The 11,942-nt window shown below is 39.7% G+C and overlaps 2 protein-coding genes and 1 pseudogene across 2 annotated transcripts in view; 1 reads left to right on the forward strand and 2 right to left on the reverse strand.

The window, feature by feature from the left end:
- The window catches only part of LOC132165716 (protein PLASTID MOVEMENT IMPAIRED 1-RELATED 1-like), a gene marked incomplete in the record, with an annotated part of 4,434 nt that extends 3,516 nt beyond the window's left edge, over window positions 1-918 (forward strand). Inside the window, 1 exon segment of the mRNA XM_059576384.1 lies at window positions 1-918. Coding sequence (XP_059432367.1) covers window positions 1-540 — 540 coding nt within the window.
- A 776-nt stretch (window positions 919-1,694) lies between these two features.
- Window positions 1,695-2,743, reverse strand: LOC132165224 (uncharacterized; annotated as a pseudogene).
- A 45-nt stretch (window positions 2,744-2,788) lies between these two features.
- LOC132166707 (phenylalanine ammonia-lyase-like) lies at window positions 2,789-5,259 on the reverse strand. Its single transcript, XM_059577576.1, has one exon. It carries the CDS (start codon window positions 5,210-5,212, stop codon window positions 2,903-2,905), a length of 2,310 nt encoding a protein of 769 aa, XP_059433559.1. The 5' UTR covers window positions 5,213-5,259; the 3' UTR covers window positions 2,789-2,902.
- Window positions 5,260-11,942: the final 6,683 nt, after the last annotated feature.

Here is an 11,942-nt window from a genome sequence, read left to right on the forward strand (position 1 = left end):
GATCCACTACGAAATTATGAGCCTGTTGGTGCACCAATGCTTGCTCTTATTCAAGTAGAGAGAGTATTTGTCCCGCCAAAGCCAAAAATATACAGCACAGTTTCAGAAGTAAGGAACAGTAATGAGGACGACGAGTCTGAGTCAGCAGTAGTGGAAACAAAGCACGAAACAAAAGAAGAGAAAACATCTGAAGAGGAGGGCATTCCTCAGTTTAAAATCACCGAAGTCCATGTTGCCGGTTTGAAGACTGAGCCTGCAAAGAAGAAGCTTTGGGGTACCTCGACCCAGCAGCAATCTGGTTCCCGCTGGTTGGTTGCTAATGGAATGGGGAAGAACAATAAGCATCCCTTTATGAAGTCAAAGGCTGTTGCTAAGTCCGCCGCCCCGGCGACAATGAAGGTGCAACCTGGTGATACCTTGTGGAGCATCTCATCTCGTGTTCATGGTACTGGAGCTAAATGGAAGGATTTGGCAGCATTAAATCCACATATACGAAACCCCAATATTATCTTACCAAATGAAACTATCAGGCTGCGATGAGTGGAACATGTAATTTGGATCTTGCCTGTGATTGGTTTCAGCTTCGATAGGAGGCAAAGGTTGGTGAGTTTTGATTGTGGGGTGTTCTCTTGTATCTACTTCAAATATGGTCATCCAATACGTATACATGCACTACGAGATAAAAGATGAATGGTTTTGCTCTATCTTCGTTTTTCTTTTGTAAATCCATTTGTAATTATGCATGTTTGAAGGAATGGTATTTTCTTTGACAGTAGCTAGTACTTGCATGCAAGAATAATACAGAAGTTGTGGACTTTGTAGAAGAGAGGTGTTTCAATTGCTTTTCATTTGCATTTTTTTTTGTGGCCAGCCTCTGGATTCAGTGTGCTGAAGAATGAAGATGAAGAGAATTTGTATTGCAGAAACTTTGATGCGTTTCTTTCCCTCTTGTCTTCTGTCCTTTGTTCCTTTCTTTCTTTCTTTCTTTCTTTCTTCTTTCTTTTGTTTTTTTCTAAAAAAAAAAAAATAAATTATGAAATGATAGTGTCATCAAATGAGGTCTTAGACTCTTTGTATGTAGTTACGACGGTAATAGTTTTTGTGGCTAATGTGAGAATTTTGACCTTATTATAAGTTTTGGGAAATAAGCTTTAGACCCCTAAACTACTATCACTTTTGTACTTAACTACTTATGCCACCAAATTTTAAAAAATGACACGTGGACCCTCAAACTACTATTCCGTGTCAAATAAGTCATTTCGTAAGCAATTGGCATATAAAAGACGAAAAAGCAGTCATGTGAGATGTGTGTGACTATTTTTGCATTTAACTTCCAAAAATGCCCTTAAATTTTGTCATGCCAACTAAATAAAATCCTAGGGTCTAACATAGTAACACTTTAATCCAACCATATTGAATCTCCACAATGAATCACCCACCCCTCTTACTCTTCCACACCTAGCCTTAACCACCCTTAACCACCATAAACGCTGTTGCCACTGCTATCGTCAACTACCATAAACCCTGACCGTGCTGTCTTCTCTCAAACAGACAGCCCTAACATGAAAAAATTTAAACTACAAATTGGAGGAAATAAAAGTTAACTCAACTAGAGGTAAAGGTCACCTTGAACATGTCATGCGGTAAATCAGCAAGAGAAAGTAAGAAATTTTCCTTTCTCTACAACCTTTGACTCACACCTCTTCATATTCATCTTCAACCGTCTATTTAGGTATTACATCTTTTTCCTTAAGAAAACCATACTTTCTGAAAAACCATAAATTCATCTGAACGACATTGCTGATGAAAATAACACCCATTAGCGCCAACCATGTTAAGACTGATATCTCAGTTACATCATGGAGCATGCTCTGCACATTAACACTTTCCGACAACATGTGCTTCAGAGAGATGAAGTATGTTAGCACTTGTGCATCGATGGCAATCCACATTATCACCATTTGAATCCCTATCCATCTCAGGCGTTTGATCGATAACCCGCTGACAAGTAGAAGAATTATGCTTAGAGATGCAAGGAAAGCAATTGTGTTGAAGATCATGAACTGGCCATACTTAAATGAATTCGTATGCGCCGTAACCGATGTTCCACCTGTGTGGTTTCTCCTGCAGGTCATCTTGCCAAACGCCTCCCAGCGGGGTTATTCCGGTTTGAAAGGCCACGGTTGCTATCAGAGATACCACCACCATTAATGCACTTAGCTTTCTTCCAAGCCAATCAATATGTTTATGCTTGAGTGCTTCTGACTTCTCTGTTGAGATTAATGGTGAGGTTAGAGATGTTGTGATTCGAGGAATTTGTGCGGGAACCCAGTCATGCACAATTGAACGTGCATCTTTTGCAGTTAAAGCCCCTGCAGCTCGAAGCAAATCCTCAATGCCCATATCCCTCAAATCTCTGGGGCTCTGTTCCAGAATGTCTAACACTGTAGAGCCGTTTGTAATCAATGCCTTCACATCCACACCTTTATTAGCAAGCAAAAACTTTGTAGCCTGCAAAAGAGTAATGAAATTCTTCACCAGGAATAACTACCAATTCAGACAGCAAGTCAAAAATACAAAGGACAATAAGATTTTTGACATATTCCTATATGTGATTTCAAAACGTGCGATTTCAAAATACAGTTAATGAGAACACAAATTTTTATTACTTTATTAAGGCTAAAATGGGTAGTTCCTGGAGAACATATCCATTCGGACCACTGCAGTGTGGGATTGTGGGCATGACTTCAGCAAAGAGAAAAGAACAAATGAGAGAGAGAGAGAGAGAGATGAAAAATGAAAAGATATTATTAATTCCACTCAATCTTTTAGGATCGATGTTTACAACAGAAATGTTGGGGACTAAATCGTAATCTCATACAAGCGTTACAAAAGAAGAAGATCAAAAGGCTACTCCGCGGCCGCCACTGGTAGGAGTTGGAACTCTAGGAGATCTAACCTTCTCAAACCAACCCCAATACTCAGGATTACATTGCATTGGAGAAGACAACGACAGAGGCCTTGGAGTGAATGGACCGGCACACCCTTTCCAATTTGTCAAGCACTTCACCACCACATCTCCCAATTTCCCTTCATTGATCGCCTCATATACCTTTTCTATATCCTCCCCTGGACTCACCTTCTTCGCTCCGCTTAGCAGCTCTGTCCCCACTTCACTCCTCACTAACCGATATATCGGATATGTCCTGCATTTCTTTATTCTGTTCGCCACCGGAAAATCTCCTTTCTCAAATCTCTCCCGCGCTTTCGTTACCTCCTCTCCAAGCCTTGCTTTCAGTTCGTCTAGGAATACTGGAATCCGCTTGAAGATTGAGAAGCCCTCGTCATTTCCATTTTCACCCTTTGAAGGATCTTCCAGTGCTTTCTCTACAAGCACTTCTCGCAGTTGGGACAAGAGGGCATAAGAGGGATTTGTGGGGTCGTCGAGATAAGAGAATACCGGCAGGTGTTCAATTACCTGCAACAATTCTTTCTCGCAGAAACGGGATTCCAGCAGCGATCCATCTTCAGCAGTGTAAAGGGTCTTCCTCACAACTTGGAGGACGACATGTTTGACAACCTCCCTCATGTTCTCCTCCAGATGTCTCAGATCAACTGCCTGGCAAAGCGCCACCATGTATGTGGCAGACATAAGCTTCAGGATCTCAATGGCTTCTGCACTCTTTCTGGCTGAAATCAAACCCAGAGAATTTACATCTTGATTGTGTTGTTCGGCACTCTGTACGTGTGTTGTGACAGGGTTGGCCAGGTATTGAAGCTCAGAGCAGTATGCAGCCATGGCTATCTCTGCCCCTTTGAACCCATAATCCAAGCTTGGATTAGGCCCGCCGCTCAAATTGGAAGGCAACCCATTGTTGTAGTAGTCACATACGAGCTCAGAGAACTGAGCAAACATGAGTTTCCCAATTGCTGCAACGGCAATGCGGAGATTGTCCATGGAGACACCGATTGGCGTACCCTGGAAATTCCCTCCATGGAGAGCAATATCTCGAGCAACATCGATCAATGGGTTGTCATTCACAGAATTGATTTCCCTTTCAATTGAATGCGTTGCCATGCGAATAACTTCAATTTGGGGTCCGAGCCATTGGGGAGAGGTTCTGAGTGCATACCTGTCCTGTTTTGGCTTTGACAATGGGTCTTTCTCGTGACGAAGATTTGCTTCCTTCATGTAGTCGCTCTCATCCAAAAGGTACTCCATGATAGCAGCTGCTTCAATCTGCCCAGGATGGTGCTTGAGCTCATGCGTCAGTGGGTCTGTGAATTCGGGCTTGCCTACCATGACTTCGCAGAAGAAAGCAGAGAGAACTTCTGCAAACAGAGCCAAAACGTTGGCATCAAAACAAACCGTTGCAGCCACAGCCGAGCCAACAGCTGTCCCATTTACAAGAGCTAAGCCCTCCTTTGCTTGGAGCTCGAAAGGAGCTGGAATCCCTGCCCTCTTGAGAGCTTCCAAGGCTGTGATTTCTTCATTTTCAGGGGTGACCACTTTGGAATTATGGCGGCCAGTCAATAAACCAGCAATATAAGATAGCGGTACAAGATCCCCCGAAGCAGTGATAGTCCCCCTTAGGGGCAGCTTCGGGATCAAATTTTTGTTCATCAGCTTGGCCATCCCTTCGAGGACCTCCCAACGAATGCCGGAATAGCCCTGCATCAGTGTATTTGCGCGAACGAGCATAGCTACCTTTGAATAAGTGGACGGAAGACTCTCCTTCCCGATCACTCCGGCATTAAGGAACCGTATAAGCTCTGTCTGGAGGTCGGTAGTTTTGCTGGTGCGCCGGTGTGACGTGGCTCCAAACCCAGTGGTAACACCGTACGTGTCTGTTCCACGGGAGATGTTGTCGGCAACCCAGTTGGCGCTTTTGGCGACACGTTCACGCGCCGTGGCTTCATCAAGGTTAACCTTGACTTCACGGCGGCGAGCGATTGCAGTGACCTGAGCAACAGTGAGGGAGGTGCCCTGGATGTCGACGGTTTGCAACTTTGAAAATTGGGACACCATGCGGCAGACTTCATCGAAATGGGTGCATTCGAGTGCCTCTGCAGCTTTCTTCCAGTGTAGAGGGGCTGACAAGTGAGAATTTTCCGACACACAAATGAGGTTGGCGGTGTCTTTTGAGAGAGGAAGAGGTGGAGGAGTTGGACGGACATGTTTGATTGGGCGGGCAAGTCCGTCGGTTGCCATGCCTTTAGGATTTGAGAAGAGATTTCAGAGGTGGGATTGGTGAGTTGTTGTTGATGAGTTTGAGAGGGAAGTAGTTAGTGGGATCTATTTATAGTAGTCACAAGTGCTCAAGTGGCGGCCTGCATCGACGTTAATGTCTTGGTCGAAAGTGGGGTTTTGGTTGGTGAAGATCGAAGTTGCATGGAAGGATATATAATAGGATATGGTGGAAGGTTTTGGTTGGTGGGGTTTGTCCGGTTCGCTTCTTCCAATTACTCCATACAAGACCATTGACTCTGAGGGTTATAGCACGTGCTTCCTTGGTGATCAAATTAGTGATAATGAGATGGAAAGATGCATGCCAAGATTGACCAGCCGAGAGTTTGAGTTTGGTATTTCACCACACAAGATTACACTCGTGCTTGTGTTACATTTATAATTTTATATTTGAAGTGACCCGAATCCAACCCAATTAAGCACACGAATATGCACCGTCTTAGAAATTATAAATTATTGCACTAATTAAAAATTAAACCAATTACCAAAAGGAAAACGCTTCGCACAATGTGACAATGATATTTGGTGACCAAATATTCCAAATCCTTTGAACACATCAAGTATAAAACTATTTTAAGGCAGCTAATATTGAAATAATCTCCTCAGATTTGAATACACAATATAAAGCTGAAGATCAAGTTAAATGCAATATTAGATAATATCTTATCTAATATTGATTTGGTTTGTTAGTTTGTTATGTTTGAAATTTGTATTTCAAAGCCAAATGTATATTGGTAATTTGTTATAATTTGCTATAAATAGAAGTATTAATTATCAAAGACCTCATTGAGACACCACCAAGGTGGTATATTTGAGTTGGTAAAGCAGCAGGCGATAGGGTTCAATTACCCCTCTTTTCTTCCTAGTGGTCACGGATTCGAACTTGCTTGCGGTAGTAGTCCGCGAACCAGATGCTACTAAGAAGGGGATTTACCAACTTGCACTTTGGTAGGGCTGTGGTGACATACTCACCTTCCAAGGCAGTAACTATGGCTCAAACCGAACATTCCACAATGGTTGGGAACCTCGATGGTCATATCCAAGAGAAAAAATTACACTGGTCGTCCCTTCCCGCCTTTTTGAATTAGAAAAAAAAAATGACCTCATTGAGGCATTACAAATTCAAATCACTTTATTATAGCTGAATTTGAACACATCAAAGATGAAACTATTTTGACACAGTCAATCCCAATTGATCATTTACTATAGAAAATGCAAAGTAGAAGCATAATAAACTTTCAAATTTCCTTGTAAAATATTAAGACCCTACGTACATTCCTTCCTTACCTCCTTGTTTCCTTGGTAGCTCTAAGTGCTCATTGGCCAGTCCTCTATATATTACATGATTTCCTTATCGACAAAGTCTAGAGCAACATCTTAGACTGAATCTAAGTCAAGAATAAAGTGATACTTGATGTCAATGTATTTGGTTCGTGGGTGATGCACATGATTTTTGGAGATATTGATCGTACTTTGATTGTCAAATTAAGTAGACCATTATAGTGTCTTGGCGAAATCCATAATCTGTAATTAATAGTTTCTTCATCCATAGCAACTAGTGCAGCCAGCAACTTCTAGCAACAATATATTATACTTCAACCGTGAATAGAGAATTAGAATATTTATGCTTCTTGCTCATTCACGCAACTAGATTTGTGGGTACACAAGTGTACCCATTATAATGTGAAGAGACGTGGGATAAACCACTCCAAAAACTTTCATGAAGGAACCGACGGTGAGCAGTTGATGGTAGACTATGATAAAAGGCAACCCACATTCAAGTAATAACGACTTTTAGCCTCTTTTCAAAAACTTAGTCCTATTTTCATTTCGAGTTATTCTTTAAATACATACTAACTAAATCATATTAGAGTTATTTCTTGCCGACCCATACCGAAAAACCCTTTTATTTATTTTTCAATTCTCCTCTTTTGCAAATGCTTTCCTATATATTCATATTCATATTCCACCACCAGGAAAATTGTTTAAATAAAGCATCTCTTGCTGAGAAGTAGAGTTCAAGTGGATGCAGTGGATCCAAGTTCAAATATAGCATTTCCTGCAGAGAAGCAAGTCTGTGTTGAACTAAAAATTTGGAATCTTGTTTGATAGGTAGAGTGAAAACAACAACAAAAACGAGAAAAATACTCCATCCTGCTGGTCAGTCTTGTTATTCTTATCTTATGGTCAATCTTGAAGGCACTCTATCACTCATATATTGTTAGTTCTTGTGTTGGCTTAATTCAGTTCCAAAATGCAGAGGTTACTTTTCATGGGTTCAAACACTGATATAGAATGCTCAGAATCCAATCTCCACCGTTCATAATGTAGATTCATGTGTTATGAACGTCCCTGCAAAATTTCAGCTCAATCGGACCACAAACGCCCATCGATCGGAGCTGTTGATCAAGACTGGACAGCATTTCCAGAATGCTTTTCACCCATGTCCGGACATGCCTTCCCCGGGTCCGGACCTCATTTCCAGAAACTCAAATTTTGCTCCGCAAAGCCGTGTCCGGACATCCCATTAACATGTCCGGACATCCCGTAAGTTTTAGGCCCAAAAACGTGATTTTAAGTGGGTTAGGTCTAGGGTTTTGTCGGGGGTATATATACATCATTATAGAAGAGAGAGGTACGAATTTTTCACCCCTAGAGAGTTCGTCGGAGGCTGTGCTAAGAGAGATCATATGTGGTGAGCGTTAAATTGAATCTCTTAGAGTTTTAGTTATTATTTTGATAAATCTACGGTTGAGAAGTCTATCGGAGTTCCGGTAAAAGGAAATCATATAGAAGAATTGTGCCAGATGTTCTGGAAAGGGCTACTGCGGTAGAAGTCAAGTGGGTCGCTTGTCGTGTACAAGGAAGAGTAAATTGCAAAGGTTTTGTAATTCTTCTTGTATTCCTTATTCTTCTTATAGTGGATTGATTTCCTGGGTTTGGCTGCCCCGGAGAGGTTTTACATTTAGAGAGTTCTCTAAATGGTTTCCTCTTCGTAACCAAATATCTGTGTTCTTGATTTTCATTACATATCTGTATTTGGTTGATTATTTACTGTTAGGTTAGATCTTATTCCGCATAATATTTGTGAATCACCTAGACGTGTGAGTAGGTGATAATTGGAGTCGATTTAGAATTTTCAATTGGTATCAGAGCGGGTTCACTCTGTCAAAGGATTAAATTCCTGAGTGTGATCCTATATACATTCTAAATGTCCCAAACTCTTGATTGTTTCGAAACTGTTGATAATAATTTTTGTGAAACTATTATGTCTTCTGATAAACAATATTATTCTGATTGTGATTCTGATAATGAAATTGATCTTCAGGAGATTTATAATTTGTTGTTTGTGAAATTCTCTGAGCTACAAGTTATTAATTCCAAGAATCTAAAGAAACTCAGAGAAGCTGAACATGATAAAGATGAGCTAATTGGTGAATTGAGTGATTCTCTTGATTTGTGTAAAACATTGAAATCTGAAAATCATGATCTTGCTAATAAAGTTGAGTCATTAGAGAATGAATTAAAAGAGTCCAAAACTCTATTGGAAACATTCTCTAATGATAATCTTGACAAAATTTTGCATACCCAAAAATCTACTTGTGATAAACCTGGGATTGATTTTGACAAGATTATTGCTCATTCCTCTAACCTTGCTTCTTCTTCCAAGAAAGCTTTTGTTGAAACAGAAAACTTGGAAGAGCCATTGGATAAAGATAAGCTAGTTGCTGTTCACTCCTCAGGAAGAAGAGGAAAAGAAGTCTTAAAGAAAAAGAAGAAAACAGCTACTGCGACCTCAAGAGGTAAGAAGGGTAAGAAAGGTAAGTACTCTCGGGGTGAGCACTTTTTACCTAGAAGCAACTCAAACTTTGTTTACCTTGCAAGGAACCAACATTCTCAAAGGTTCATTCCTAGATGTCATCATTGTGGTAAGATTGGGCATATCCGCCCTAATTGTTTTCAGTTGAATAATCATGAGTCAAAAAGAGATTATTTTCGTTCTAGGAATAGTCATGAGGAATTATTCAACATGCTAAGGGGTGTTATCACCCAGTTAAATGATTTGGACAAGAATCGCACATTTGTCCCCAATATGAAAAAAATTTGGATTAAGAAGGTTGATACCATTCACCCATTGAGGGGGAGTGATAGTGATCTCACCTAAAGTTAGGTGAGTCAATAACATGCCTAGGATTGATTGTTTTGCTTATTTTTGAATATCCTAGAGCGTGTTATTTTTCTTTGCTTTGCATTTTATTTTTTATTTTATTTTATTTTATTGTTTATGCATTGCATTGTTTTTGTTGTTACACTTTTTGTATGAAGAGTGTATACATGGTTGTTTTGAGATTCTTGTTTTGAGGCAAATTCATAAAGGATTTTTCAAGAAATTCATATATCATGATCTTTGAAAAGCTTATAGATGAGATGTTGTGTGCGGACCACCAAGATTTTTGTCTACTTGCTAATCAAATGTTCAGGAATGTGTAATGTCTTGTGAAGACCTAGAAGTAGTTATTAAACCAAATCATTATTTTGTAGTGGGACCTATAAGATGTGATGAAAGTTTAATGCTAAAGGACATTCATGTCTTGCCTGTTGTCATCTCAATTCAAGCATGTTGTTTTGTTTTGCATTGCATTTTTGGTTGTTTTGCATTTGTTTTTCGTTTGTGTGCATTTCTTTTGTGAAAAATTTCAAAAAGACAAAAATATGTTACTTCGATTGTTTTCTTTTCTTTCTTTTGTCTTATGCACCTAGATAGTCCATTAATTTCTCATGTTGCTTTTTATGGATTTAATTCCTTGCGTCTTGGAATGTTCTTAATATGCATGAGATGAAAATTTGTGTCAATGGACTTGTTTTTGTGGTTACCTAAAGCTTGAGCTTATGTGGTACATTTTGCCTATGCTTTATCTCTTGTACACACTTAAGCTTACATTGAGGCTTTGTTTCACTTTATTTGTGAGCACTGTTAGGTAACCATATGAGGTTTTTGACTAGTCATATTCTTCAAATTGACTATATGCTAGTTGAACCTAGGGCTTAAAAATTCCTGCTTTCTCTTTTGTGATAAGCACCAACAGTTTAAGGACACTTTCTCAAAGAGAAAAATAAACAAAATAGTGAAACAAATAAAATCAAAAGATCATATTCCAAAGGAATTTATTTCACTGTGTCAAACTTGTGCACAATGTTTTACAAAGAGAAATGTATAGGATGAGAGTGGCTAGGCCCTAGTATGATAAGGTTTGACTTTTGATTTGATATACTTGTCAAAACCTCATGGTGGTGAAACTTTCTCCTCATTTTGTAAGTAGAAAATTATTCTCCTTGGATGGCTTACCCACACACCACACAAGCATGGGTTGAATGGAACATTTTCTTGGCTTGGGTTAAGCAATATGAGTTTCTAACCATTTCTAGTCTCATGTATGTTTTGCATATTTGGAGCATGTTTGGGATATTCATTGTGCAATACATGAGTTATTGATGTTTTATCATTTGTGTTCATTTGACTTTTGAGGGGAAGAAACATGTTTTGCATTTTTTAGCTTCTTGTTGATTATTGAGTCATATGTTGAGGGGGAGTTTTTGGTGATGTGTGTTCATGATCTTGCATTCTACGTCATTTTTTTTGTGATCATGAGTTTTAGTTCTGTATTCTTGTTCCACATATGCCTTGATGTATTTTGTGAAGTGTTTCAGGAAACATGAAGACCTTTTGTCATTCTGTGACAAAAAGGGGGAGTAAATATGGGGAGATGATGGGATTGGCTCGGCATTTTGGTTTTGTCACTGAATTGCCAAAGGGGGAGTTTGTTAGTTCTTGTGTTGGCTTAATTCAGTTCCAAAATGCAGATGCTACTGTTTACGGGCTCAAACACTGATATAGAATGCTCAGAATCCAATCTCCACCGTTCATAATGTAGATTCATGTGTTATGAACGTCCCTGCAAAATTTCAGCTCAATCGGACCACAAACGCCCATCGATCGGAGCTGTTGATCAAAACTGGACAGCATTTCCAAAATGCTGTTTCACCCATGTCCGGACATGCCTTCCCCGGGTCCGGACCTCATTTCAGAAACTCAAATTTTGCTCCGCAAAGCCGTGTCCGGACAGCCCATTAACATGTCCGGACATCCCGTAAGTTTTAGGCCCAAAAACGTGATTTTAAGTGGGTTAGGTCTAGGGTTTTGTCGGGGGTATATATACATCATTATAGAAGAGAGAGGTACGAATTTTTCACCCTAGAGAGTTCGTCGGAGGCTGTGCTAAGAGAGATCATATGTGGTGAGCGTTAAATTGAATCTCTTAGAGTTTTAGTTATTATTTTGATAAATCTACGGTTGAGAAGTCTATCGGAGTTCCGGTAAAAGGAAATCATATAGAAGAATTGTGCCAGATGTTCTGGAAATGGGCTACTGCGGTAAAAGTCAAGTGGGTCGCTTGTCGTGTACAAGGAAGAGTCAAAGGTTTTGTAATTCTTCTTGTATTTCTTATTCTTCTTATAGTAGATTGATTTCCTGGGTTTGGCTGCCCCGGAGAGGTTTTACATTTAGAGAGTTCTCTAAATGGTTTCTTTTCGTAACCAAATATCTGTGTTCTTGATTTTCATTACATATCTGTATTTGGTTGATTATTTACTATTAGGTTAGATCTTATTCCGCATAATATTTGTAAATCACCTA

Source organism: Corylus avellana, chromosome ca11 (assembly GCF_901000735.1).
Source record: "Corylus avellana chromosome ca11, CavTom2PMs-1.0".
NCBI classification, from domain to species: Eukaryota; Viridiplantae; Streptophyta; class Magnoliopsida; order Fagales; family Betulaceae; genus Corylus; species Corylus avellana.